The sequence below is a fragment of the Rattus norvegicus genome, chromosome 15, assembly GCF_021556685.1.
Source record: "Rattus norvegicus strain SHRSP/BbbUtx chromosome 15, alternate assembly SHRSP_T2T, whole genome shotgun sequence".
NCBI lineage: Eukaryota > Metazoa > Chordata > Mammalia > Rodentia > Muridae > Rattus > Rattus norvegicus.
The window spans coordinates 85,641,865-85,665,003 of NC_141548.1; the positions used below are offsets into that span (position 1 = coordinate 85,641,865).

The window sequence follows — 23,139 nt, forward strand, 5'->3', positions numbered from 1 at the left end:
TTATTTATTTATTTTTGAAACAGGGTTTCTCTGTATAGCCTTGGCTTTCTTCACTCTGTAGACCAGGCTGGTCTCAGACTCAGAGATTCTCCTGCCTTGGCCTCCCAAGTGCTGGGGTTAAAGGCTTACGCCACCACTGTTCCTTCAACTTTGATTTAAACTTTTATTCTAGTGATTTTAAATCATTAGAAATATTAATATTGGTGGGTGAGGGTGCGCATACATTCATGGGATACCCCATGTATACGGAAGAGGGCATCTTCATGAAATCTCTTCTTTCCTTCCACCTCTAGGGGGTGTCAAACGCAGGTTACCAACCTTGTACGTGGGAGTCATCTTGCTGCCCTGACATCCCATTTATACCGATAGGCAGCTGCTCATCCATGTTATTTGGTGATGAGGCAACAGGTAAAATTTGTGAGGTTGTAAGTGTTTGATACTAAATTGTGAGAATGACAAACCTGGAGTTGAAAATCATTGGCAGGGTGACTGTTGTAACTCCTTTGCCCACAGTGGTGCCAGCTGTCCCTGTGATGGTGGTCCCTTTGGCTTTGAGCTGGACAGTGAGAGCCTTGGCAATACATCCCAGAAACATGTCCAAGATTCCCAGCTTATTCCAGTCTCCCTTCTCAGTTGAGTGAATGATGTCACTGATGTCAGCTGGGGGGAGGGACTTCACTCCTATGATACTGGCCAGACGGTTAGGAGTCACTTCAGGCAAAACGCGTCTTAGTAAGGAGGTCACCTGATCAGAAGATTGAAAAAATACATTTAAACACTGTTACTTTAATTTATCATTTAAAATATGCTTAGCTACTATTCTGTAGCTTTAAAATCTGTAGGAAGAACAGAAATTAATTTAATACTTTTAATAATTTATACTTTTAATTGTGAGGAGAATATGATTTAAGTATTTTCAGGGTGGTAGCTACCACCAAAGACAGAATAAAAAAACAAAACAAGCCTTTTTACCTTTGCTCTGGATTAAATGGCATAATGTATCTCTTGGCAAGAAGTGAGTCGATACCCAGAGTACTATTATCACACTACACTTGTAATTGGAACAAGTCTTAAGCAATAAAAAACCGAGTTAGGCTTTGCTCACAAATTAAACAAAGTACTAAAAGCTCATGTTTAAAGTCTTCCGATTTTCAAGCTCTCAAGTGGCAGGGAAGAAACAGAAGCGAGTGGCATGATGGGTCACCTGTCTCTGGACCCTCGGCGAGGCTGTGTGGAGCAAGGAGCAGAGGTCCTGAAGCAGGGTCAGCTGCTGCGCCAGGTACTGCCTGCCCACGTTGGAGCCACTCAGCGCCAAGACCATGGAGAGCAGCTCGAAGCAGTAGGCATCCGAGGAGGCGTCCTCATCGCTGGGCTGGGAATTGGCGTTCTCCTTGCTGGATATGGCATGCTCCCACTCCTCACGGACCCGTGTGGCTTCCATGCGAATAGCTTGGACAATGTGAGCACAAACCTATGTGAAAAAACACAGAAAACACAAAGTTTTGTTCATAGGTCTTCTTTACTGGTACTAGAATAAGCAAAACATGCAAAATATGCAGGTTAACGTCTGATTTAATACTTTTTGCCAGCATAGTCTCCATTATATATTTTCTTAACTCATCTTAAAAATAATGGAACAAACTAGGGGAAACTATGATACAAATCTTGATAATTAAATCATCTGATATAAATAGCCAAGCTAATGAAGCAAGAAAATAGAATATAAATTTATGCTATTCTTTTTTTTTAAAGATTAAATGTTACAGAAAAGTAATATGCAAGGTAAAGACAAATCAGTATTTTTCATCTCCCTGTTTTTTGATGGAGTTACCTTCTGCTAACCAGGCTGGCATTAAATCCAAGCCCTCCTTTCTCTGTCATCTACATGGCTGAGATCACAGGTGTGTGCCTTTGTGCCCGGTTTCCATCTGTCTTCCAAGGTGCTATTTTTATGTCACCTAGCATTCCTGTATCTGAAGAATCTAGACATACTTCACTGCATACTTATGTTTAAAAGTATTGATACTGGTATAGTTAGAATTATTAACTGCTTAGTTCTTTCCTTCGTGATTGAGAAAATGAGATGAAAAAGGGATATAACAAAGATGTTATGTTTGTTATACCTGTTATTTATGACTCAAATAAAACAATGTACCCAGGTGGGTGTAAGAGCTCCCAAAAATAATCCTAGCGTTTGGGATCCTAAGAGAGGAGGACTGTGAGTTTAAGGCAGGTCTGGCTACCATAGTGCAGCTCCACCTCCAATCAATCAATCAATCAATCAATCAATCAATCAATCCACCGACAAAAGGTGCTTGGTAGCCACCTACCCATCTACAGAAAACGGGGGGAACAGGGAAGTGACTAAGGCAATGATGTAAGAGTCACATTTGTACTAGACTGTCCCTCTCCGTTACTCTGAGGCATGGTTTCACTACATAGGCTGGGCTAGCCTCATCCTCAAACCACCTTTCTTTGCTTTTCAAGGGCTGGGCTCACAGGCACAGGGCACCAGGCCTGACTCTACAAAGTGATGCAGCTATGGCAATGCGGTCATTCCTTCCTAGGAGAAGGAGACACACATCCTCCAGGACCAATGGAGAGGGAGCATTAAAAAGCCTTCACAGATTTAGACGGCATTTTATAAACTGAAAGTCCCCAGGCAACCTAAAAGACAAAGACACCTGGGCAGCTAGTAACTAACCTGCTTTTGTAAGTTAGTCAGTTTGCTCCTGCTGAATATGATTCCAACCATATGTTCCTTCAGGTCAGCGTCAGATGTTGCCTTTACACAGAAAAGTGAAAATAGAGAAGTAGAATCTTTAGAGAAAATGAGTATATTTGACATTATCGAGTGCCTTGAGAAATAAGTGCACGTGCGCGCGCGCACACACACACACACACACACACACACTATGTTGAGATACATTTTTATTAAATTGAAGCTTATGACACCAAGACAAGGAAGGATAAAGATTGAGGAAACCATTTGAACAGAGCGATTATAAAATGGACAAAATTTGAGGGAAAAAAAAAGGTCTTTGATCCTTTATAAACTAGAAAAACAGGAAGAAGTCAAATTCAAAACAAATATATGGAACACAGTCATAAAGAAGACGAATTCTATAGCTTAAAAGGAGGTAACCCGGGCTGGAGAGATGGCTCAGTGGTTAAGAGCACTGACTGCTCTTCCAGAGGTCCCGAGTTCAATTCCCAGCAACCACATAGTGGATCAGAACCATCTGTAATGGATCCAATGCCTTCTTCTGGTGTCTGAAGAGAGTGACATGCACTCATATACATAAAATAAATAAATACATCTTTAAGAAAAAATAGAAAGGAGGTAGCCATAAAACTAAAAGCTATTTCTTCAAAACCACTGAGTTCAGTCTACATTACCCAAGAAGAGAAGGAAGACACAAATAGCCACCACAAGAAATAAAAGGTTTCACTATAACTTTTACAGTTATTAAAGATACTGATAGTACTATAAACAATTTATGCCAACAAGTTCTGAAGCCAAAGAGATTAACTAATAGAACTGTCAAGGCTTTCTCAGGAAGAAGTGAGTGAGTGAAGTTCTCCTGTAGTCAGCAAGGAGCCGCCCTGCACCATCTGAGGTAAACTATGCCCAGCTTTGTTCCAGGAGTTATTTTCACTGACTTGTGTCCACATCTTTCCTCACTTATTTTTCATTTTTAAACAAAACTATGTTGACATATGTGCAGTATCTCTCTTTGAACTGAGCAATTTCAATTGTTTTTGATATGATCACAGATATGTACACCTGAGTTAACTGGAGATCATTTTCCTCTCCTTAAAGATGTGCTTGTATCTAGCATCTTTTAATGTTACTGCTATATTATTATTACTATTATTATTATTATTATTATTATTATTGAAAAACAAACTACCTATACACCAATAACACACTGACTGAAGTTCATAGCAGTGATTATTCTACTGAATGACAGTTAAGCAATTAACAGAAGAGAAATATATAAGAATATCCATTCTGAAGTAAATGCTTAGCAGACTAGAGAAAAAGAAAAATCACCCTCAATCTCACTAATAGCATCTTTAAAAAACAAACAAAACAAACAAAGCATGAAAAGCCTTCCAATAACATCATGCTTTCTTTCTGGACCCAGAGCAAGGCAAGCGTCAGGCCTGCAGCTCTGCCCCACGTGACCCGCAGAGCCTCACCAGCAGGATCCGGTCCTCTGAGGTGTACTGTCCAGTCAGCAACTCTTTCAGACAACAGTCACAAAGCACTAGAGCACTTGTATCAGTAAAGTATACTGCACATGTGTGTAAGGACGGCGTGGTGGGTTCAAATGCAAATCTGGTATGTATGAGCTCTTTGAGAAGCCATGGAAGAGAGCAGGCATGTGAGGATGAAGGTAAGATAAAAGAAAGCACGAGGCAGAAGCAGAGAGACAGTGTGACCTCTAGCACAGGCAGAGCTGTTTTCTCTTTGGGGAAGTTGTAAACAAGTTTCCTCCTGTTTTCAGCTAGGCCACGGAGGAAAAAGGCACGGAGGAGGCAGAACTCAGCGATCGATCGCAAGGACGCCGGCAGAGCCCAGCAAGCCCCGCAGAGGGCTTCTACAGACGCAGCTTCCAGCCAGCTTAGGTACGGAGGTAAGCTGCTTGTCAGATAACTCTCTTATCTTCTTCCTAATGCCAGTCAAGAGTGAAAAGTCCACATGCAGCCACAAACCCACTAACATGTAAAGGAACCCAAGAGGTGGTTGTCTGACCAAAAGTAAGAAAATGAAAATGAGAAACAGAATTTTAGTCTACAAATAAATACATTGTATACTTTTTCCTCTCCTTCCGGTGATGACAGGAGCGCCTTTTCCTCTTGCTCTGGTGTAGGTTCAGCATCCCCAGAGATGAGCTTCCCAAACACCTGACAAGGAAGGTAGGCAGGTGAGAACCTCGATGATGGCACTACCCCTGCAAAGCTGGACGGCTATCTAATTCATTATTTTAATGAACTTTTTATCTTGAAGCAGGGTTTAACTCAGTAGCCTAGGCTGGCCTGGAACTCAAATGTAGTCCAGGCTGTCCTGAAGTTTGTGGCAATCCTTGTCTTAGCCTCTAGAGTGCCAGGCCAATGGCCTCATGCCCCACACTGAGCCAGATTCTGAAGGGTTCCTTGTAATACAGCATCTCTGTCCATCGCACGATTACTACCGCTCTGAAACTGCAAATCTACATTAGACATTGGTAATGGACTAAACGAAGTGAACATGGGCTGTACTTGAAACTAGAAACTTATAATCAAATACCTGCCACCCTCTGAAAACACGGCCAGTTGCGCTGCAGTGGCTCACCTGAGAGGTGATGAGTCTGAACACCCGCAGGGTCTCGGCCTCGCAGCTCCTCTGCTGAGCCACACTGGCTGAGATCTGGCCAGCAATCTTTGTGCTTTCACCGTCTTTCCAACCCAGGACTTTTACTTGTCGAACTCTTAATGTATTTTCTGGGCCCTTTAACTCAATTTTGATGATGTGATTATCCCCTCCAGGGAGTTCACTTGTTACCCAGCCAATGTGCCTGGAATCCAAGTCGACCTGGTGGAGCAGAGAAAAGACAGGACCTTGATCCAGCAGAATCACTTTATCGCGGCTCTGGTCCTAGCATCAGTAACCGAAGGCTCAAATAAACAAGTGCACAGACGGTAAAGATCGTCAGGGTGTTCCTGTTATCTTACTTAAGTTAAGGGCAAGCAGTAGTATCTACAGGAGCCAGAACAAAGAAGAAAGCGAGGTTAACCCAGGTTGAGAGAGTTTCAGGAGGTGGTGGGGCTGAGAAGTGATACAGGCCTGACTGCCACATGGTTTCCCTGGGTAAATTCTGAGGAAACTATTACAGAGTTTACACGATTCCCTACACTGGCTTTCAGTAGAAACAACGTAAGTAACAAGGTGCTGTTTTATGCATCCTTACATTAAGTACCACAAAAGAAAATGGCATTTTCATTGTGTTGATATTTCAGATGTGTGTTTGTATATCAAGGACTGGATGTCAATTCATAGAAAAATGGGTTTTGACACTACTTTGCCAATGAAATTAAAATTATTCTCATTCTATTTGATGACCAAAAAGGAACCTGCAGCCTTCTAGATGACTGATTTAGACATTTGTTACTTTAACTATAATGTCAATACTTCCACAAAGAGAATATAAGTGTGAAAATCAAAACAAAACAAAACTTTTAGAATAATTTTCCTAGATTCTTTAGCATTTAAATATTTTTCATCTTAACTTTCAGTATAAATGGCGAAAAGAAAAAATTCAAAGAAATGTACTGACTTTTGCATTACAAAGTAAACCTAGAAGCAAAGCTCTGATAAGGTTATAGTTATGTAAGTTCCTGAGTTTGTGCATAATCTCAAGCCTGTGCCCAGATAGGCTTCATTTCTACAATTGTTTTGTAAACTGATTTATAACACAGATAGAACTGCTGAAGTAAAAGCCATGGCTGTATTTTACTTGATTTTGTTTAGGCTAACAATCAATTCTAATGTAGGTGTTGGTAAATGAAGTTTCTGGCTGTGAATCAGTGACATTAAAGGCACTCAAGTCTTCGTAGAACAATGAGGGATTGCAGACTGTAGGCTTGTGACTGAGGGCATTTAAAGAAATATAAATACATACAATATCCAATAAAAAATAAAAATTCAAAGTGTATAAAAAAGAAATAATAAAGAGCTATCTAGCATTGGGATGTAGTTCTTGGCCACAAATTAGTTTCAATTTACTGTTCTGTGAATAAATGATTTCTTATGCTATCTTGGTAGTATGGCAAAACCGAAAATCAACAGTGAAAGCTGAGAAGAAAAACTGGCATTTCAATTACCTGCTTTATTCTGCACAAATCTTCTACTGCTTTACCAGTCAGGAAGGTCATCGAGGTAACTTTATTCTATAACAGAAATTCAAAACAGTTACACGGTGTTTCTTCAGGGAACATGTACATATACACTTATGCTTTACAGCCTCAGATGCCGTGCTATAGTGTCAACGTCCTCACAGACCGCATACCACTTGTCCAGCCAACCACAGGGCCTGCAGTGCCGTCATCCCTTACATTTTAGCCTCTGTGTGACTTCTCAGTTTACTTTCCCAGCTTTAAACAAATTCCAAACCTTCAAATTTTGTATCTTCATGTAGTGACTGACAATTCTGCTCGGCCGAGTCCCTGTTTCTGAAGCACATGAAAGGAAGGTTCCTTAACTAACAGCTACTGTGTGCGTCATCGAACTGTGTGGCTGCGGAAGAGAACATCGTGTAAGGTGCCTTCTATCCCTGCAAAGGGCTCAGCAAACCTGGGAAGGCAACGCTCACGGGAAATGAACATCAGCCAACACTACCAGTGTGGCGTCTCAGTGCAGGAGGCCAGTCACCCCGGCACTAGGGTTCAGTAGTTTTATGCTAAGCACATCAAAAAAATGTACTAGCATCTTGAGCTGTTTATTATGAATAGTAACTCAAAATAACAAATGCTATGGATAAGGCTCACTGTGGGTAGTTGGGAGGCGAAGCAATGTATTTGCTCAAGGATATCTCTTAAAAGGAAAGCAGATGTTATGTGAAGAGTTTTTGGATTCTACAATAAATATTGTCACAAAGTATATCAACTTAACAAATATAGACATTAAATTTGATTATAACAATCATTGTGAGGAGGATGCCCTGGTGAAAAATGTATTGAGTCAAAGATGAGTTTGTAGTCAGCAGTAAAACCTAGCCAGCAAAGTTCTAACTTTTTCTTGTAAGATGAACTTTCTGTTTATAAAAGGAAATAAGCTCATGAGGTGCTAGCTTATGCCCCGTGTCCTTATCTGGCCCCAGGGAAGCACTGAATCTGCACTGCTGCACAAAAGCTGGGGTCTGGGGAGGACGGCAGATGATTGTACCTGGATGGAAGAGGGGACTCATGTGCTTAGCTTTACTTCCAGGTTATTTGAGACAAAATCCCCCTCCTTCCCTCCCTCCCTGCCTCCCTCCCTTCCTCCCTCCCTTCCTCCCTCCCTCTCTTCTTTCTTTCTTTCTAGGCAAAATCAATATGCAATGGATGGGTTTAGCCCAGCAGTGGCTCATGGGAGTCCACTAAAACCATCTGCTGAAAAGCCTCGTCTACTCTGAAGCAAAATTCAAAGAAGTATTCTTCCCCAAGACTAAGGGCAGAAGAATCAGTCTGGCGGCCGATGCTATTTTCCAGCTCAAGTAATAGGATTCTTTTCTTTTCTTTGGTGCCTTTTATGGAAGAATGTTTTAATTCAGATGAAACACTTTATTAGAGAGATTAGGCTGGAGGAACTGTAAATCATGAATATTTAAATGAGTTCAGGGACTGTCCACCTCTAACTCTAAGGACTGAGGGTATGAAGCAGAAGCCAGAAACTGATTATACTGTGGGCCAAGGTGTATTAGGCACAATTAGAGTGCTACAAACAGAACAGAGTAGCCAAGAACCCAGTGGAGGGAAGAGTAAGTTCTCTCCCCGGAGTTACAATCCAAAGAGGGCTTCTCTGCTGAGTTTGGGGATTGTGGGATCACATTTTATAGATTTTAATCTTGTTCAGCTGTAGCCAAGGTACATTTGTGATCAGACCATTTTTTAGAATTTATAGTCCATAGTGTTTCTAGTCATATAAATCTGTTCTTAGAGTTAGGATTTATTTGAAGATTATAAAAATGTTTGGTTGGAGAAGTCCCCAAAACTTAAACCTCTTAGTTTAAAAGAAACAGTGAGCCAGAAATTAAGTTCTCTTCTTACCCCAAGATCCCGGGAATTGTCCACATGAACAGATACATAACGGGCATTAATTCCCTTCACACAGTTGATAGTGATGGTTTTAGTTTTATTTTTATCTTCATCTCCTGATTCCCAAAAGGTTTCTGTGGAGCCATCTGTCAAACTGCCAATCATGGCAGGTCGACTTGATGTTTTTATGTCAACGATACTGGTCAAGTCCTTTAAGCACATAACTATGCATAACTCCTACAAAGAGAAATGTAAACAGTCATAGTGTTAAAAATGCAATCTTTTGTGTGGGAAGAGTAAGCATTCAATAGTAAACACTGTAATCAAACTGTGTATGACTCACAGTTTGTCTTTTACCACACTTACCACCACTAGCTGCTACAACAGACATGTAAGTCGGCCACTGACCTGGTTCATGGCTTCAAAGCCAGACTGGATACTGATGCTGAAGCTCTCCTCACTGTCTCCGTCGTCTGACTTCGACAAGATGTTGTTGATATGATGGAAGACATTGCTCTGATGGAGGAACTGGTGGTCAGACTGCTTGAACTTAAGGCTCCAGCATCTAAAAGTATAAACAACAGACAAAATAATTATTTTCTAGGATTGCCTATGAGTTCTCAGAAAAGCTACTACACAAAAGATTACTTTTGTAAAATACATTGAAAATTTCTAGAGGAGGATGAAATTATATATATATATATATATATATATATATATATATATGTATGTATGTATACACACACACATACACACACATATTTATTTTGAGAAATAAAGGTAATTTAACAAGGTCAAAAGAAAATCTATTTTAAATACACACACACACACACACATACACATATAAAGGAGCTATGGAGGTCAAGGCCACACAAGCAGAAATGAATCTGTTCTAAGGATAAGCATTATAGCAACTGCAATAGCTTTGCTAATTTCTGTGTGATAATGATTTAATGATTTTTGGGGGTATAACATTTTTTACCCTCCTATGAAGATTACAAAAACTATGTTTTCTATTGGCCTTATCATTAGGGATGTAGGAAACCTAATCTGTCCCATAAGCTTGTTATATACACCATGGAGGATTTATTTGTCTATAGTTCACTGACTCAATTAAAAATACAGTTCATAATGTAATGCCAAATTCTCAACACATTCCAAATTAAGATGACGTGATACTGTATTTCTTAAAATTGGAAGCACATAACTAGAATCTGGAATTTACTTTCAAGCCCCTCCCAACTTTGTTTTGGTTTCTGAGATTTTATTTTCATTCTCTTTGCTGGTCACAGTGAAACAGGAGCAGGAAAGGTGAACAAGATGGTTTCACCAACAGTCTGGGAACTAAGAAGGGCAAACAGATACCAGCCAGACAGAAAAAGGTTCTAATTTAGGACAGAAGAGGGCAGTCACCATTTCCTCAATTTAGGGATTCTTTGCATCTTGCCATTTAAACATTTTTTCAAGTATTCAGCACTTTGCATAGTCCATAAATTTCTATTGGAACACTTTGGTGAAAAATTACCTTAGGGCCATTTGCTGCAAGGAACTGCCACTAGGGAGCGACATCATGAGGTCGGAGATGGTCTGAAGTAAGCGGTGAAAGGTGTGTGGCAAAGGGTGAGCAGCCTCGCCTGCAATCACGATGTCTGACAGCGGGTGCTCACACACCCTTGTGTCCTTCTCCTGCGGGAAATTGGAAAGGAGTTTATCAGTTGGAAGAAATGTTTAAAAAATAGTCATATAACTATAACTTGTAAAATTTCTAATGTATTTGTAACATTTCTAGAGAAAACTATAAAGTAAATTACAGGTAAAAAGAGCAAACAAATGAATATCACCTATACACATCAATTTTACACTTACATGTCACTAGAAGACTGCATACAGATGTAGATACATGTATCTGCATGCACATAAATTCATATTCAAATAGACATATTTTATGTAGATGTTTATATATTAAAAGCAATGCATGTTTAGGAGTTGGGGTCCTCGTAGTTCATAGGACTTTTTATGTACAGTAGGCAATTTACAACATGACCATGACTTATTACCTATGTACACAAAACTCAATATTCTGGTCAATGGAATTTCTTTGAATGGAAACAGTGCAGTTTCCTCATCAGTCTACCTCAAAACAATCATTTTGTCTGTTTTAACAAGCTCTGCTATGAAGCGCATCTTCACATAATAGGAAAGCTCACAGAAGTGTAGTAACGAAATAATTTTTCATGTGAATGTGTATAGGTTTTGCCACATTTTTCTCTAAGAGGTGTTTACTACACAGCATATATGAACTTCTTTGTTTTCCCATTCTGTTGCTAATGGGCGCTTATCAACATTCTGAATTATGTCAATGAGCTAAGTAAAACACAGCATGCTACTGCTTCTTGCTTTGTATGCCTACCAGAGTAAGAACATCAGATGAGTTCTAGTTTACATTATCGTTCACTAAAGCATATTACATTTCATTAGGTCAAGGTGCCCACGTGGTAGACTGGTTATTTCCGACTTCGATTTACATTTGAGAGCTACATTCCCTGATAAGGGCTACACATTATTTCTTTGGCCACCACATTCACCCCATTTACTGCTAGGCTAGAAAGGAGAGCGTTCCAGCTCTAGACTCTCTATGTACACGTGATGCTGACTGCAATACTGCAGGACATCTGCTCGCTTGTTGTGTGACAATGGCACTCAATGAGAAACCAGTTGTGTTAGCATCTTTGCCACATAAAAAACTTTTACTAAGTAGGCTAACATTTGTCCATACTATCATTGTTGGTTTTTTTCAAGCCAAATCATCTGTCAATTATTTCATGTAAAACATTCTACTCGGGTCCTATAAAATATGTAACTATGGCCATATAGCCATGCACACACAGGAAACACCATGTGGACCCTGGCTGCTATCAGCAATGACAAGGAACAGAAGAAGTGGAGGGGCTGCCCGAGGGGCAGCTGGGGGTAGGAGTGGTGGATGGTGTGACTGGCATATATTGTATAAACTTGTAAGACTGTCAAAGAATAAAATATGTAATTAAAAAGGGAAAGCACGGAAGAGGAGGAGAAAACCCACTTGCTCTGCATTTTCTTTACTGGATTTATTATCTTCATCCTCGTCTTCCTCTGCCTCTATAGGAGAAGGAGTCAGTGCTGCCACAAAGTGCCAGAGAATGTCATGCAGAGACGTTGTTTGGATGACATTACAGAGAAGCCAGTTGAATGCCTGAGTAAAGCGAAGCACAAAATAAGGGGAAAAGGCGAATCACAATACATAGGGGTTTATTGCTGTTATTATTTAAAATTATTATTTAAAGATAAACATGTTAAATAGAAAATGAGGCCTTTGTTTCACTGAAAAACCCTCAATTTAAAATAGTCAATTCTGGTGTTAATAAAAAAAAAAGAGCAACAAGGAAATATTGTTTACAAAATACAATGAAAATTCCTTTTTAAGTCAGCATTTTTCCTAACCAGCATTTAAAACTAATACAGAATTTTCCAAGTACTATACAAATAGCCATTTACTTAACTATATCATTTACAACATTAAATGTAACAAATTATTTACCACATTCTTGTTAAAAAAGAAGAAACATTTACTATCTGTAGGTCTAGGAAAGGCTTCGTCCCTACTCCAGAAAACAGAGGCCTGGATAAGCTACTACTGTAAATATCTAACTCAGAAGCCCAGTCACCTTCTTTGCATGATGTCATTTTATTCTAGTGAAATGTCCTGAACACAAAAAGGTTTAAGAGACAAACTCATATTCAAGTAATAAGCTTGTATAAAAATAGAGATTTAGCATACTTAAATGTAAAGTTCCAAATTAATTTGTTCATAAACTTTATTAGTTTGATGTGAACACTTTTTTCCCATTAGGCACATGGCTTTAATTTGATGTAATTTATTTAAAAAAAAAAAGTGTCGCTAATTAGAATTACTGTGTCTTTGTGTAATACATGGATAGTAATTTTATCAAAGTATCCATACCTCCATAGCAAACACACGGCAAGCCGACTTCCTTAAGGCCTGCTTCATTGCGATTTCCAGCCCTTCTAAATCATGATGCTGTATGACGAAAGCTAAGACTGGCCACTGGAAGTTTCGCTCTCCTTTGGAGAGAGAGCTGTGGGCTGATATAAGCCGGGAAAGCTCCGGTGACGGATGTCGCAAGAGGGAAGACCCAACTTCTGAAAAGAAAAAAAAATTAGTAATCTTCATAGATAGTATACAATTAGTGTGTTAAATACTGAAAATATCTAGCGTATTCACTTTAAAACTTTTTGTTTTTGCACGTGACATAAATCATAACAATTTCAATTAGTGTTAAGGAAGCAACTGTCTTACTTAGAACTACACAGAGTATGATGAACAGGTAGGTTTTGAAGGAAAAACTGAATCTCAGTTCATACTTCCTGCAGCATTGTTAAAGCTAAGTAGCTTGTATTATGTCCATACATTCCTACAAGGCTGAGTAAAAGTATGTTATGAATATATGTAAAGTGTGGAAAAAGATGGCTAGTTAGAATTGTCAACAGACGCAATCTCTGGGAAGGGAGTGTCAATGAGGACTGGTCTGGATTAGGTTGGCATTAAGGGTATTCCTGGAGAGATTTTCTTAATTGGCTTAATTTCACTGGGAAGACCTATCCTGATTACTGGCTGAGCCTAGCAGTGAACGTAAAGGAGAGAGAGCCCTGAGCACTAGCACGCACGGACTGATCAACAGTCTGCTGATGTGATGTGACCAGCCTAATTAGTCGTGAGCCAAGTAAACCCTTCTCCATTTTCTCCATTCTTCTGCAAGGAAAACAATTTTCTTTGTTTGTTTGTCCGACAGTTTCATCATTCAACCTGCCATTATGCCTACCCGTGTCTCCACTGTTCACTCTCCTTCTAGGGATGGCTTTAACTCGTGCAGGTAAAATGGAGTGTTGTTTATCATATTCCGAAGCGACAACTGAGTATGACCTCTGGAAGACAGTTCTCTTAGCCAGGTCGGTGTCAGTTATCGGGCTCGTTTCCAAACTGCGCATGCGGAAAGAACAGAGGTAAACACTTATGAGAACCAGGGGCGTGGGGTGCAGTGACACTTCTTCTGAGGCAGTGAGTCAGATGTGTGATTCCGTGTGGGCTCCATGGGCACGAATACACGTGCTGCACAGACACATTCAGGTAAACACTCATACTCATAAAGTGAACATAAAATCTCAAAAAAGAAGAATGTAATCTTTTCCAAAACTGTGATGTTCTGAATGATTCCAAAACTGTATCTTAAACTTATACTTTTCTGAAATTGTTTGTATTTCAAATGAAAAGAAAAGCTTCCAAATGTCCTGACATTTTCTTTTTAAAGGTTATTTCATGTGTATGAATATTTTATGTACATATATGTACATCACATATGTGCTCTTTGCCTACGGAGGCCAGAAGGGGTGAGAGAGATCCACAACTGTCGAGAGATCCACACCTGGAGACAGATCCACCACACCTGGAGACAGATCCATCACACCTGGAGACAGATCCACCACACCTGGAGCTATGGGTGGCTGTGAGCTACATTGTGGGTGCTGAGAACTCATACAGTAAAAAGAAATGACCATTATATAAGGAAAACTGATGAAGAAAATGATGCTTTGTTCATTATAGATACTTGAATATGGATAAATGAGGTTTTACATTCTCCAGAGGAAGGGCTGTCACAAGAGTGCAATTAAAAGGTGAGAGCTATACTTATCTGTGGGTATGTGAATACATCTTTTAGAATTCAGTTAGAAAATACATTGGTTTAGGAAAGTGGGTTCTCTTCCAGAATCTATGATCTCTCCAGTCACGGGCAGTTGGCTAGGGTTACAATACCAGCATGAATTCCTCCTACTGAGCAGCTTCGAGTAACTAACCACCAAGGTCATGAAGAGTTATTAGCAATCGGGGGTGGGGGAGGGGGAGGGCAGTCTTATCAAGATTTGAGCCCCTTGAAAGTAAATCCATTTCTAAATGGTCAACCATATATACATATGCGAAACTCAGGAGGGTCAACCATATATACATAAATGAACTCAGGAGGAGTGTGTGTATATGTATACACATGCACATATACATACATACACAATAAACACAGGGAGAAAGTAGGGGGCAGTGGAGGAACTGGAGGTGAAAGATAGTCTTTTAAAAATAGTTTTCATTAACCACTGATGTTATTTCATCAACTTATAGTTAATCTTGGGTTTGTAACAGGACAGAATTTAAAAACAGCACCAACACATTCTGGCCTCATATATACTCAGGTTTTTGTTTTCAAGTGTATCTGATTCAAATATATGTATATTTGACTTTCAGTAAACTTCTAAGGTAACATTTTATTTTAAAACTTCAGAGGATATTTAATTTTTTTTCTCATTCAAAAATTATGATACGAAGTCTGAACTATACCTTTCTTTCCTTTTGCAAGATGATTTGTTTTCCTTGTTCAGATACTTAAAATATTCCTATTTTGTTGTTGTTTGGTTGTTCTGAGTTTTAGTATCTCAATATATTAATCTTTATCATAAAAGATTTTCATTCACCTCAGTATTGTATAATTTTGGAACCCTATGAATCATTATAATACCAGAATCTTTTTCTTTATTAAATTTATAATTAATTCCTTAGTTTCATAAAGTGTTGATTTGTCATTTTAACATCATAATGTATCATTTTACTTCATATGGCTTTTTAATCTTACTTCCACATTTGAATTTTTATTATTATTCAATTGAGGTCATAATCATCTTTTTTTTAATACAAATTACTTAAAGAAATTTTCTTCATTTTCTTTAGGTGAATTTTCTTCCAAATTTGTTTCATTATTATTATTTATTACTATTATCATGATAAATCACTTTTGTTTCCCAGTTTGGTCTGGTAATGTACTGGATTTTCTTGGGCTTCTGTCCCCAATCACACTTGATACTATTATCAAGTATTATTTCTCCCAGTGATAAAACAAGGTTTTCCTTTCTGTCCTAAGGCAGAGACTACTCCGTGGAAGAGTTCTGTGGGACCTCGGCACCCAGCCACTGTGAGCGCAGAGATGTCACACACTGAGCGAGGACTACAAGACACAGCCTTGATCTCTCTGAGCTTTGCGTCTTCTCCTTTCACATACTTTTTATTAGCTGGAAGGTCATTTAGCTTAGCAAGTTCTGGTTCTTTGCATGGCTAGCACAGGAATTTATAGCAACCTGTTTGATTTAGAGCTGATGAAAAATTTATTTTTTTTTCAATTTTTTTTTTTATTAACTTGAGTATTTCTTATATACATTTCGAGTGTTATTCCCTTTCCCGGTATCCGGGCAAACATCCCCCTCCCCCCTCCCCTACCTTATCTGTGTTCCCCTCCCAACCCTCCCCCCATTGCCGCCCTCCCCCCACCAGTCTAGTTCACTGGGGGTTCAGTCTTAGCAGGACCCAGGGCTTCCCCTTCCACTGGTGCTCTTACTAGGATATTCATTGCTACCTATGAGGTCAGAGTCCAGGGTCAGTCCATGTATAGTCTTTGGGTAGTGGCTTAGTCCCTGGAAGCTCTGGTTGCTTGGCATTGTTGTACATATGGGGTCTCGAGCCCCTTCAAGCTCTTCCAGTTCTTTCTCTGATTCCTTCAACGGGGGTCCTATTCTCAGTTCAGTGGTTTGCTGCTGGCATTCGCCTCTGTATTTGCTGTATTCTGGCTGTGTCTCTCAGGAGCGATCTACATCCGGCTCCTGTCGGTCTGCACTTCTTTGCTTCATGCATCTTGTCTAATTGGGTGGCTGTATATGTATGGGCCACATGTGGGGCAGGCTCTGAATGGGTGTTCCTTCAGTCTCTGTTTTAATCTTTGCCTCTCTCTTCCCTGCCAAGGGTATTCTTCTTCCCCTTTTAAAGAAGGAGTGAAGCATTCACATTTTGATCATCCGTCTTGAGTTTCATTTGTTCTAGGCATCTAGGGTAATTCAAGCATTTGGGCTAATAGCCACTTATCAATGAGTGCATACCATGTATGTCTTTCTGTGATTGGGTTAGCTCACTCAGGATGATGTTTTCCAGTTCCAACCATTTGCCTACGAATTTCATAAAGTCGTTGTTTTTGATAGCTGAGTAATATTCCATTGTGTAGATGTACCACATTTTCTGTATCCATTCCTCTGTTGAAGGGCATCTGGGTTCTTTCCAGCTTCTGGCTATTATAAATAAGGCTGCAATGAACATAGTGGAGCACGTGTCTTTTTTATATGTTGGGGCATCTTTTGGGTATATGCCCAAGAGAGGTATAGCTGGATCCTCAGGCAGTTCAATGTCCAATTTTCTGAGGATCCTCCAGACTGATTTCCAGAATGGTTGTACCAGTTTGCAATCCCACCAACAATGGAGGAGTGTTCCTCTTTCTCCACATCCTCGCCAGCATCTACTGTCCCCTGAGTTTTTGATCTTAAGCCATTCTCACTGGTGTGAGGTGAAATCTCAGGGTTGTTTTGATTTGCATTTCCCTTATGACTAAAGATGTTGAACATTTCTTTAGGTGTTTCTCAGCCATTCGGCATTCCTCAGCTGTGAATTCTTTGTTTAGCTCTGAACCCCATTTTTTAATAGGGTTATTTGTCTCCCTGCGGTCTAACTTCTTGAGTTCTTTGTATATTTTGGATATAAGGCCTCTATCTGTTGTAGGATTGGTAAAGATCTTTTCCCAATCTGTTGGTTGCCGTTTTGTCCTAACCACAGTGTCCTTTGCCTTACAGAAGCTTTGCAGTTTTATGAGATCCCATTTGTCGATTCTTGATCTTAGAGCGTAAGCCATTGGTGTTTTGTTTAGGAAATTTTTTCCAGTGCCCATGTGTTCCAGATGCTTCCCTAGTTTTTCATCTATTAGTTTGAGTGTGTCTGGTTTGATGTGGAGGTCCTTGATCCACTTGGACTTAAGCTTTGTACAGGGTGATAAGCATGGATCGATCTGCATTCTTCTACATGTTGACCTCCAGTTGAACCAGCACCATTTGCTGAAAATGCTATCTTTTTTCCATTGGATGGTTTTGGCTCCTTTGTCAAAAATCAAGTGACCATAGGTGTGTGGGTTCATTTCTGGGTCTTCAATTCTATTCCATTGGTCTATCTGTCTGTCTCTGTACCAATACCATGCAGTTTTTATCACTATTGCTCTGTAATACTGCTTGAGTTCAGGGATAGTGATTCCCCCTGAAGTCCTTTTATTGTTGAGGATAGCTTTAGCTATCCTGGGTTTTTTGTTATTCCAGATGAATTTGAAAATTGTTCTGTCTAATTCTTTGAAGAATTGGATTGGTATTTTGATGGGGATTGCATTGAATCTGTAGATTGCTTTTGGTAAAATGGCCATTTTTACTATATTAATCCTGCCAATCCATGAGCATGGGAGATCTTTCCATCTTCTGAGGTCTTCTTCAATTTCCTTCTTCAGTGTCTTGAAGTTCTTATTGTACAGATCTTTTACTTGCTTTGTTAAAGTCACACCGAGGTACTTTATATTATTTGGGTCTATTATGAAGGGTGTCGTTTCCCTAATTTCTTTCTCGGCTTGTTTCTCTTTTGTATAGAGGAAGGCAACTGATTTATTTGAGTTAATTTTATACCCAGCCACTTTGCTGAAGTTGTTTATCAGCTTTAGTAGTTCTCTGGTGGAACTTTTGGGATCACTTAAATATACTATCATGTCATCTGCAAATAGTGATATTTTGACCTCTTCTTTTCCGATCTGTATCCCTTTGATCTCCTTTTGTTGTCTGATTGCTCTGGCTAGAACTTCAAGAACTATATTGAATAAGTAGGGAGAGAGTGGGCAGCCTTGTCTAGTCCCTGATTTTAGTGGGATTGCTTCAAGTTTCTCTCCATTTAGTTTAATGTTAGCAACTGGTTTGCTGTATATGGCTTTTACTATGTTTAGGTATGGGCCTTGAATTCCTATTCTTTCCAGGACTTTTATCATGAAGGGGTGTTGAATTTTGTCAAATGCTTTCTCAGCATCTAATGAAATGATCATGTGGTTCTGTTCTTTCAGTTTGTTTATATAATGGATCACGTTGATGGTTTTCCGTATATTAAACCATCCCTGCATGCCTGGGATGAAGCCTACTTGATCATGGTGGATGATTGTTTTGATGTGCTCTTGGATTCGGTTTGCCAGAATTTTGTTGAGTATTTTTACGTCGATATTCATGAGGGAAATTGGTCTGAAGTTCTCTTTCTTTGTTGTGTCTTTGTGTGGTTTAGGTATAAGAGTAATTGTGGCTTCGTAGAAGGTATTCGGTAGTGATCCATCTGTTTCAATTTTGTGGAATAGTTTGGATAATATTGGTATGAGGTCTTCTATGAAGGTTTGATAGAATTCTGCACTAAACCCGTCTGGACCTGGGCTCTTTTTGGTTGGGAGACCTTTAATGACTGCTTCTATTTCCTTAGGAGTTATGGGGTTGTTTAACTGGTTTATCTGTTCCTGATTTAACTTCGGTACCAGGTACCTGTCTAGGAAACTGTCCATTTCCTGAAGATTTTCAAGTTTTGTTGAATATAGGTTTTTATAGTAAGATCTGATGATTTTTAGAATTTCCTCTGAATCTGTTGTTATGTCTCCCTTTTCATTTCTGATTTTGTTAATTTGGACGCACTCTCTGTGTCCTCTCGTTAGTCTGGCTAAGGGTTTATCTATCTTGTTGATTTTCTCAAAGAACCAACTTTTGGTTATGTTGATTCTTTCTATGGTCCTTTTTGTTTCTACTTGGTTGATTTCAGCTCTGAGTTTGATTATTTCCTGCCTTCTACTCGTCCTGGGTGTATTTGCTTCTTTTTGTTGTAGAGCTTTTAGGAGTGCTGTCAAGCTGTTGACATATGCTCTTTCCTGTTTCTTTCTGCAGGCACTCAGCGCTGAGTTTTCCTCTTAGCACAGCTTTCATTGTGTCCCATAAGTTTGGGTATGTTGTACCTTCATTTTCATTAAATTCTAAAAAGTTTTTAATTTCTTTCTTTATTTCTTCCTTGACCAGGTTATCATTGAGTAGAGCATTGTTCAATTTCCAAGTATATGTGGGCATTCTTCCTTGATTGTTATTGAAGACCAGTTTTAGGCCGTGGTGGTCCGATAGCACGCATGGGATTATTTCTATCTTTCTGTACCTGTTGAGGCCCGTTTTTTGACCAATTATATGGTCAATTTTGGAAAAAGTACCATGAGGAGCTGAGAAGAAGGTATATCCTTTTGCTTTAGGATAGAATGTTCTATAAATATCCGTTAAGTCCATTTGGCTCATGACTTCTCTTAGTCTGTCTACATCTCTGTTTAATTTCTGTTTCCATGATCTGTCCATTGATGAGAGTGGGGTATTGAAATCTCCCACTATCATCGTGTGAGGTGCAATGTGTGTTTTGAGCTTTAGTAAGGTTCCTTTTACATATGTAGGTGCCCTTATATTTGGGGCATAGATATTTAGGATTGAGCGTTCATCTTGGTGGATTTTTCCTTTGATGAATATGAAGGATCCTTCCTTATCTTTTTTGATGACTTTTAATTGAAAATTGATTTTATTTGATATTAGAATGGCTACTCCAGCTTGCTTCTTCTGACCATTTGCTTGGAAAATTGTTTTCCAGCCTTTCACTCTGAGGTAATGTCTGTCTTTCTCTCTGAGGTGTGTTTCCTGTAGGCAGCAGAATGCAGGGTCCTCGTTGCGTATCCAGTTTGTTAATCTATGTCTTTTTATTGGGGAGTTGAGGCCATTGATGTTGAGAGATATTAAGGAATAGTGATTATTGCTTCCTGTTATATTCATATTTGGATGTGAGGTTATGTTTGTGTGCTTTCATTCTCTTTGTTTTGTTGCCAAGACGATTAGTTTCTTGCTTCTTCTAGGGTATAGCTTGCCTCCTTATGTTGGGCTTTACCATTTATTATCCTTTGTAGTGCTGGATTTGTAGAAAGATATTGTGTAAATTTGGTTTTGTCATGGAATATCTTGGTTTCTCCGTCTATGTTAATTGAGAGTTTTGCAGGATACAGTAACCTGGGCTGGCATTTGTGTTCTCTTAGGGTCTGTATGACATCAGTCCAGGATCTTCTGGCCTTCATAGTTTCTGGCGAGAAGTCTGGTGTGATTCTGATAGGTCTGCCTTTATATGTTACTTGACCTTTTTCCCTTACTGCTTTTAATATTCTTTCTTTATTTTGTGCGTTTGGTGTTTTGACAATTATGTGACGGGAGCTGTTTCTTTTCTGGTCCAATCTATTTGGAGTTCTGTAGGCTTCTTGTATGCCTATGGGTATCTCTTTTTTTTAGGTTAGGGAAGTTTTCTTCTATGATTTTGTTCAAGATATTTACTGGTCCTTTGAGCTGGGAGTCTTCACTCTCTTCTATACCTATTATCCTTAGGTTTGATCTTCTCATTGAGTCCTGGATTTCCTGTATGTTTTGGACCAGTAGCTTTTTCCGCTTTACATTATCTTTGACAGTTGAGTCAATGATTTCTATGGAATCTTCTGCTCCCGAGATTCTCTCTTCCATCTCTTGTATTCTGTTGGTGAAGCTTGTATCTACAGCTCCTTGTCTCTTCTTTTGGTTTTCTATATCCAGGGTTGTTTCCATGTGTTCTTTCTTGATTGCTTCTATTTCCATTTTTAATTCCTTCAACTGTTTGATTGTGTTTTCCTGGAATTCTTTCAGGGATTTTTGCGATTCTTTCAGGGATTTTTGTGATTCCTCTCTGTAGGCTTCTACTTGTTTATTAATGTTTTCCTGTGTTTCCCTAAGGGAGTTCTTCACGTCTTTCTTGAAGTCTCCAGCATCATGATCAAATATGATTTTGAAACTAGATCTTGCTTTTCTGGTGTGTTTGGATATTCCATGTTTGTTTTGATGGGAGAATTGGGCTCCACTGGTGCCATGTAGTCTTGGTTTCTGTTGCTTGGGTTCCTGCGCTTGCCTCTCGCCATCAGATTATCTTTAGTGTTACTTTGTTCTGCTATTTCTGACAGTGGCTAGACTGTCCTATAAGCCTGTGTGTCAGGAGTGCTGTAGACCTGTTTTCCTCTCTTTCAGTCAGTTATGGGGACAGAGTGTTCTGCTTTCGGGCGTGTAGTTTTTCCTCTCTACAGGTCTTCAGCTGTTCCTGTGGGCCTGTGTCTTGATTTCACCAGGCAGCTTTCTTGCAGCAGAAAAGTTGGTCTTACCTGTGGTCCCGAGGCTCAAGTTCGCTCACGGGGTGCTGCTCACGGGGTGCTGCCCACGGGCTCTCTGCAGCGGCAGCAACCAGGAAGATATGCGCCGCCCCTTCCGGGAGCTTCAGTGCACCAGGGTTCCAGATGGCCTTTGGTGTTTTCCTCTGGCGTCCGAGATGTATGTACAGAGAGCAGTCTCTTCTGGTTTCCCAGGCTTGTCTGCCTCTCTGAAGGTTTAGCTCTCCCTCCCACGGGATTTGGGTGCAGAGAACTGTTTATCCGGTCTGTTTCCTTCAGGTTCCGGCGGTGCCTCAGGCAGGGGTCCTGCCGCTCCTGGGCCCTCCCCCACGGGAGCCCAGAGGCCTTATGCAGTTTCCTCTTGGGCCAGGGATGTGGGCAGGGGTGGGGAGTGTTGGTGGTCTCTTCCGCTCTGCAGCCTCAGGAGTGCCCACCTGACCAGGTGGTGAGGTCTCTTTCCCACGGGGTCTGGGAGCAGAGAGCTGCTGTGGGCTGGGATCCGCGGGTGTGGGACTTCCGGTAAACACAGGACATCGAAAATTTATTTTTTAAAAAAAAAATTAAAAATTATGTGGTATGGAAAATTCCCTTATACAGTTCTACCTTTCACTATCACTAACTAGAAGTTTGTTCTACATGACTTTAATCCTGGAACATGATAATACTCCACGGAGTCACCGATCACAGTAGTCTAGAATGGTTCCTAACTCTTTTTCAAAGGGAGCTCTTCTCTTCAGAGATATCCGCATTCCTTTAAGGTGTAAAAGGCGGGTTGCACTCTCTGGAGACAATGTCAAGAGTAGCTCCAAAAACACCCGAGAGACATCCACACAGAAGAGGGAAAAACCCCAACCATTTTTCATGGAAAAAATACCTGATTTGGATATGCTAGCCCTGTTGTAATTAGTAATGCACCCATTATTTTAGCTTATATTATGACTGTATACCACAGAACACTAACATACTTAGTAAGCATACTCTCTTCAGCAAACACCTTCCTTTCCAGTGACGCTATGCTCAGTTGCTTGTGCCTGAAGTTTTGATGCCATCAGAGCTTACTTTCTCATTATCCAGTGAATTCACACTCATTCCCCTACAGAATATCTTCCTTATCATGACTGCTGCAGTGCACTCC

General features: G+C 39.9%; 1 protein-coding gene across 34 annotated transcripts in view; it reads right to left on the reverse strand.

Moving 5' to 3' along the window:
* The window catches only part of Mycbp2 (MYC binding protein 2), a 238,672-nt gene that overhangs the window by 17,234 nt on the left and 198,299 nt on the right, over positions 1-23,139 (reverse strand). For 19 of the 34 annotated variants that reach the window (XM_087585422.1, XM_087585414.1, XM_087585410.1 and 16 more), the window contains 12 exons: positions 13,662-13,819; positions 12,782-12,981; positions 11,864-12,013; positions 10,307-10,467; positions 9,190-9,346; positions 8,794-9,018; positions 6,871-6,936; positions 5,342-5,581; positions 4,816-4,914; positions 2,705-2,785; positions 1,205-1,471; positions 462-745 (listed from right to left, as the gene is read on the reverse strand). In XM_087585422.1, the coding sequence (XP_087441548.1) occupies positions 462-745; positions 1,205-1,471; positions 2,705-2,785; positions 4,816-4,914; positions 5,342-5,581; positions 6,871-6,936; positions 8,794-9,018; positions 9,190-9,346; positions 10,307-10,467; positions 11,864-12,013; positions 12,782-12,981; positions 13,662-13,819 (2,088 nt within the window). 34 annotated transcript variants of the gene reach the window in all.